The following is a 6,858-nucleotide window of genomic DNA, read 5'->3' on the forward strand; positions in this document are numbered from 1 at the left end:
CAGAAGTCTCTCTTTACCGGCAACCACATGCCTCAGCCACCATATTGGGATAGTTCTTTACCATCATGCCTTGGTCATTGGTAAAGGTCAGGATGAGGCTTTGGGAATACCGCACTGGGACACAACAAGGGACGCGCTGGAGGGGAGCGCCCTGTTCGTGCATTCGCAGCAGGAAGACGGTGTGGGAGTAGTAGTCAGGGATGCGGGAGGACAGTGGGATCCTGCAGGGCCCCACACAGTTGTTGGCGTTGTACCATTCCGGAAAGATGACATATCCTGTGGAGACCAGGTCTATCTTGAGCTCCTGCAGGCGGCAATAATTGTCCCCTCCCTGGGCACTACGGTTTGCCCGGGGTAGCTTTCTCAATTCTCGCCACCGAACGCGCACAGCCTGCAGGGCCTTCAGCAGCAGTAGGCTGTGGATTTTTTGCCTCCTCCCAGCTGCCTCTTGCTGCCTCATCACTCCATCAGCACTGCCAGAAGGGTAGTAGCAGAAAGCCAGTAGGTTGTGGAAGAGGCCTGCGTTGGCTCGGAAGGGTGGAATCACCCTCAGTTCCTGGATCACAGAATGCAGCTTCTCCAGCAGTTGCTGCAGCAACCTCCCTTCCAGATCCCAGTGATCCAGATGTTGCTCCATCAAGGCCTGGTTGTCTTCAGGGAAGAGGACCACCAAGTGGTCCTCAGACTGGACCAGCTGTTCCAAAGCCACCTTCTCTGACAGGTTAAGTAACCAGTGGGGAAGGGCTTCCATCGTGTCAAAATCCAGTCGGAGGTGTGGCCTGGAGGTGGGGGGTGGCTCCTCGGAGGGGCTCAAGACCTTATTGACGAACCAAGAGAGGGCCTCTAGGAACTGCCCAGTACTCATGGGTGCTAGTGCTGAGATATTCATCTGGCTGGTGGCAAATTTGGAGGGTGAGGCTTCAACCATGTCAGGTATTGGAAAACTGCTGCGGAGACAGAAAACAGAAAAAGAGCTGTGTCCCCAAGTTTATTTTTATTTTATTTTTCAAAGTTTCTATGTCACCCTTCTCAGGAGAGTTCAGAACAAAAAACTACAGCGAATAAGCAAAATTATATAATATGAATGAATGCAATCTTTATAAAACAATATAGGAAAATGACATCTCAATCAGCAAGAGTTAACTTAATCAGCCAGTTCCAGAAAGAGTTACTCTCTATATTTTAAAAAATATCAGAGCAGCCGTCCTTTTGTCTCTCTCTTCCCACCCCACCTCCTATATTTTTCCAGCAGTGCTACTATAATATATTCCCTTAATGTTCTTTGTGGGCTTAGCATTCACAAGTATCAACATGGGGATTAGGATTTGTCAAAGCTCTCCCCCCCCTCCCCAATTTCACAACCCAGGCTGTGGATTGGGGAGTAATTTGATTATTTTTAGGAGGGGGTGAACATCACCAGCACACATCACAACTCCTTTCAACCTACTGGCAGCTGCCATTTTGTTCCTTTGGAATGACATCAGGTCATCATGCCTCACTGTTCAGAGAGGCGTTCATGGGGGGATTATGGCTGTTGGGGGCACAGTCATTCTCCCCCCAGTACCTGTTAGCTGCATAGCTGGGGGCTACCATTTCTCCCCCAGAACAAAAGCATTGTTCTGGAACATTCTGGGGTGCAGTAATATTAACACTAATCCAAAGGAGCCAGGAGGCACTCTGTTGAGTTTCACCCCTACAAGGTTGAAAATGTGAAAGAGATGAAATAATTTTACTCCCTTTCTTCTCTGAACATTTATCCCCAAACAGAGTAAATATGCAGAAGGACAATCCAGTTTTACACAGTATTAAAAGGTCAGATCTCCAAACTCTTGGCTTGAAACAGAACCTGCAATGCATAAGTAGATCCAACCTTCTGGGAGGCCACCCTACTTTCCTAAGTTGGAAGCTTGAAGTAGACAAAAATTCCTCTCTGTTGGAATATTGTCTCCAAGCTAGGAGTCTGCAGACACATATTTAGCCTCTATTTGTGGGCTAAGCTAGATGAGAAATGCCTGAGGAAAGAGGGCTGCTCACCTGGGCTTTGGGTATGGGACTGTGTCCAGCACACCATCAGCAGCAAGGAAAGAAGAGGGTAGAGAAACGGTATCATCAGGCATTTGTTTCGCCAACACCAGGACAGCTGGTGTCATACGGGTGAAGCATTTTGCATCAAACCCAAACAGGAGATCTTGTACATCATGGGATGAGAGGGAGGAAACTGGGCGGGAAAGAACCAAAAGAGTAAGAAGGATTGATTAAGGTGGCAGCAGTCAACAAAAGTTCTTCCTCCATAATAGAGCCAATATACTCCCAGTCCCCCCTGGAAAGACAATTATAATATTAGGCACTGAATAAGATTTTGTCTCCAAGTGTATATAGTAAAGTGTTTAAAAATAAGGGGAAGATGACTTTAGTTGCAAGTTTAAAAAGAAATTGCAGCATGAAAAAACAATGGAAAGTCAGAGCTGTTTAAATCAATTTATGGGAGAAAGTGAGAGCACCAATAAAAAAAATAGGCTGCAAATAAAAATTCACTCTCTAGACTAAAGTTGGTGGAGATTATTGGAGTACCAGTTCAAGGGAAGCAGGCTCTTCTCCCTCCCTTCCATGCATGGACTTTGGCCACAATCCTAACCAGGTCTACTCAGAAGTAAGCCCTATTTTGTTCAATGGGGCTTACCCTCAGGAAAGTGTGGTTAGGATTTCAGCCTTAGATGTCACATCCCAGCATGCCTTTGTACAAGTCATGACAAAATTTCCTGTGGTTTTCTAAAGTTCATGAGCAAGATGAGCTTTCTGGTGGACTGAGTTCACTAGATTGGAGCAATGTCACCTTGCAAGTCAGCAGGTGCTGGTCAACAGGTTTTTCAAAACCTGTGCTGCTACTACAGCAGCTAAGCAACCCTAGAGACCACAGACTTATTGCAAGAGAATGAACATGAGACTTGCTAAACCTGAGCTTCCAGATACTTCAGCAGCCCTTGAGAGGTCTTACCTGCTGTGCCAGTAAAGTATAAAGCAAAGTTCCTAGATTAAAATTTGAAAAAACCAGTGTAGGAAGAGAGAATCAATACATACAAGGGACACCACCTCTTCTGTGATGAATGCTCCAGTACACTTTTTCCCAGAACACAAATGAAGTGGTGGCACTGGGGAGAGAGGTCTATCTGCTGATAGGGGGAATCGTAACTAAAATACCTCCAGTCCCTGCCCCATATATACCCTTGTTGCTATGATGTTGGATTGCCAAGGAAACTTCATAGATGAGGTGTCCAGGTGTATGCCTGCCGGACATCACTGAGCCCTGGAGGACTAGGTACCGTGTCCCCTTAGTTAGACAGACAATCTGTAACAGTGGAGAAAGGGAAGAGAAAAAAAGATTTGTCAAATTTATAAAGCAGGTTAGAGGTACAACAATGTCCCATTTTCTCCTAGGTCTATCACTGTGCTTTGGATGGCTGCTTGACATGTAGATATAGCACCATGATTGTATATGGCATATTGCAAAAGCACAAGATGACAGGCACTTGCCTCAAGGAGCCTGCAGTTTATAGTTTAACAAAGGGGAAGTAACCGAGGAAGAAAAGAGAGTTGGAGGCAGGGGACAAACTAGGGAAGAATATGCAATGATTTCAAGCGTGTGTACTTAGGCTTAGCTAGGGAGTAGGGACTAAGGGATTGTGCCAAGGACTTTATGGGAAAAGTGAGTTTCAAGGAGGGATTTGAAGGAAGTGAGAGGATGGGCAACAAGAGGGCATAGTGGGAGGTGGTTTTAGGCACAAGGGGCAATAAACAAGAAAGGTCAGGGTAATTTAAGGGAGCAAGAGACCTTTGGATGACTGAGCTAGAAGAGCAAAGATGATGGGGCTGGGATTTATCAGGACACGAAGCTTGCACAGGATCCACAAATAGACAGAAAGCCAGAATTGGGATTTGATTTGGGGGGGGGGGGCATACTATCTCCAGTTCAGGGAACACCTGTTGAATTTCTGCAGGTCAAGCTTATGTTTAAAGTACAGAAACAGAGCCAGTTTATTTTTTAAAAACGTTTCCTAGATGGGGATAACAGGAGACATTGACTCTAGAAGTCCTGGTAGGAAAGGAACAAAAAGGAAGACCAAATACCAATTAGTCCAGTGGTTCTCAAACTGGTGGGTCATGACCCACCAGTTCGTGTAATGCTTCCCCGTCCCTTTAAGGGGCGGGGGAAGGGCAGGGAGGCAGCAAATCAATCCCAGGATCTCCTGCAAAAAGGAAGTGCTTTGCGCCTGCTTCTATTGCAGGTTCCAAGCCTCGGGGAGCGCTGCGGAGGGCTGCACAGGGCTCCCCGCACCTCCTGCAGCCTAATGCACCCCTACACCATGCCAAGTAAGTCACAAGCACCCTCTAGCCCCCCCCTTAGCGGCGCAATCCTGGGGATCGCGTTGCTGTCCTAGCCCTTCCCCCGCAAGAACTTACTGAGGGAGTAAAGTTCTCTCAAAGTTTGAGAAACACTGATCTAGTCTAACTTCCTGTTTCCAACAGTGGCAATCATGCGTCACCAAAAGACCCATAAGCAGGACAGAGAGGCAACAGTCCTCCTCATTGGTTTGCCTCTCCCCCAGTATCTGATCTGCCGAAATAGACTGCCTCTATACATGACGCTTCCACTTGGGAAACATGGTTAACATTCAATGAGAGACCCACCAAAGAGCATAAATGATGGCCTCTCTGCAACACAGTAAGAGCCCAATCCTATCCAATTTTCCAGCGTCAGTGCAGTTATATCAATGGGGCATGTGCTGCATTCTGTGGTGGGGGGACAGTCACATAGGCCTCCTCAAGGTATGGGAGCATTTGTTCCCTTACCTCAGGGCTGAACTGCAGCTGCACTAGAGCTGGAAAGTAGGATAGGATTGTGCCCTAAAAGCCCACCATTCTGCTTCCAAGTGGGAACAGCCAGATGTTTCAGGGAAGCCCTCCAGCAGAACAACAATCCTCCTCTCTTGCTCACCTCCATCACCTGATACTCAGAGATAGACTGCACTCATACATGGAAGCTTTACCTATCATAGCTAACGAAAGCTACTGTGCAATTTGCATCATCCTTTTTTCACTTCTCCACACGTACCTGCTTTTGATGGAGGCCTTCCCCTCCTATGATAAATTTCATCCTGGGGCTGGCTCCCACCCACTCCTTCTTTCCCTGATAAAACATGAGCACGGCGAGCTGCAGAGGGCCGAGGAACCGTTCCACATTCTCTTGAAAAGTCAGCGTAAATCTGAGCTTCGTCTCGGCCTCCCATTTCACTATCGGAAGAAAAGGAACTGGGGTTAAGCAGATCTTTCTGCTGTAGAAACTTGTTCTTCACTTTAAAAGGAAACACAGGTACATACAGACCCCCAAACCCTTTAACTCCCCCTATTTACCTGGAGCCATTCTTATTTTCTGTGTCTTTTAAACAGAGCTCCAGCTTCATTAACTCAGGCTGACAGCAACTAAGTAAGGGCTTTTTTTCCCCTGCCGCTCGGATATGAATTATGAGGGCCTCCTCAACTGTTGTGTTCTGAGAAATCTTTTTTAAAATCTTTCCCCCAATCATGTAGCATTTTACACACCTACCCTAAAGCTATCCCTCTACTTCTGAACTCACTCCACTTTGCATCCCTTCATGTTTGCATCCCTAACAGGTTCTGTGGATGAACATGCCAAAACTGTCCAGGGCAGATCTGTGAGGAAACACAGCTGATGTTTTTTGGAACCAAGTTCCTACCGAGAAGTGCCACACATTTGCTGAACCCTGCCTTGCGCGTTGCAGCCCTTTGACCTACTCAGCTTTCAGCAACATGGGAAACTATTGCAGACGCTGAAACTATTGCCTGGCACTGAAATTATGGACTAGAAAATGGCTTTCTAAGCATTTATATGTCAGAACAATTGACTAGATTGTCTCCCAAAAGACTTGCAACTATTAATCTATTGTTTCTGGTAAAATTGCCTTCACCTGTCCTGAACAGAGGTGAGGAAGGAAAGAAGGCTGAGGAGAAAGGTGAGAAAAGTAAAAGTAAAGTTCAGAGTAAAATCACTATTGAACTAGGATGTTCTGCCTGACTTATTCAGTTTCATTCTCTGATGCAACAGAAAATGATTTGATACAGTTATATAGTTCCTATAAGTTAGAAAAATCATGACAATTATTAGTTCTTCCATTCTGCATCTACCTTCCTCCAGATGAAGCAGGAGAAAATGGTTCTCCCTTGGATTAGCCAGATGATCACTGATGCGCTGAAGAGATGAGAGGACACCATGTGGGACCTCTGAGGGACATATGCCAAAGATCTCCAGCTCCCCTTCATCCCATGTGGATTTGCTCAGGGCTTTCAAGAAACCACTGTCGTAGCTAGTGAGGAGACCCACCACCTCTAGATGGTTGGGACCCCAGATGCTCCCACCATCTAATTTCACCCTACACACAGGCTCCTCCAGCCCTCTGAGGGACAAAGATTGGAAACCAAATCCAGGCCTTGAGTGCTTCTCCTCTTCCCTTGCAAAATGTTGATGAAGTTGATTCCTTTCTGAATTGTCTTCTGAGGTCTCTGGAACAATGAAGATCTTTGCTTGTGGTCCTCTGAAGTCTGTCATGCCTGCAGCCTCTGTGATTTCTTCCTCCTCTTTGGTTTGGGATTCTCTTAAGGGTGAAACCTCAGATTCTTGCTGGGGTTGTTCTCCAGGAAGGACACCCTCCCTAGACACAGAGACAGACCTGAACAACAGTAACAGACCCAAAAGAACGCTTTTGAGGGTAAACTTCATGATGGACTTCTCCAAAGAGTTAAAGGTTTATCCAAAATTCATCCACGAAGTTCAGAATCAGGCAA

The 6,858-nt window shown here is 46.3% G+C and overlaps 1 protein-coding gene across 1 annotated transcript; it reads right to left on the reverse strand.

Moving 5' to 3' along the window:
* Nucleotides 1-13: 13 nt before the first annotated feature.
* On the reverse strand, nt 14-6,622 carry AMH (anti-Mullerian hormone). Its single transcript, XM_066635589.1, has 5 exons — nt 6,202-6,622; nt 5,111-5,289; nt 3,223-3,346; nt 2,035-2,218; nt 14-947 (listed from the first exon to the last, which is right to left on the reverse strand). Exons 1-5 carry the CDS (start codon nt 6,620-6,622, stop codon nt 14-16), a joined length of 1,842 nt encoding a protein of 613 aa, XP_066491686.1.
* Nucleotides 6,623-6,858: the final 236 nt, after the last annotated feature.

This window comes from Tiliqua scincoides, chromosome 8 (assembly GCF_035046505.1).
Source record: "Tiliqua scincoides isolate rTilSci1 chromosome 8, rTilSci1.hap2, whole genome shotgun sequence".
Classification (NCBI taxonomy): Eukaryota; Metazoa; Chordata; class Lepidosauria; order Squamata; family Scincidae; genus Tiliqua; species Tiliqua scincoides.

Excerpts from the sequence above, each read along its gene's own strand:
- AMH (XM_066635589.1), bottom strand. The coding sequence starts at position 6,622 with ATGACAGACTTCAGAGGACCACAAGCAAAGATCTTCATTGTTCCAGAG. Across the intron at positions 5,290-6,201 it reads CCTGCTTCATCTGGAGGAAG|TGAAATGGGAGGCCGAGACG; the intron begins GTAGATGCAGAA and ends TTCTTCCGATAG. Across the intron at positions 2,219-3,222 it reads CCAACATCATAGCAACAAGG|TTTCCTCCCTCTCATCCCAT; the intron begins GTATATATGGGG and ends TTTCCCGCCCAG.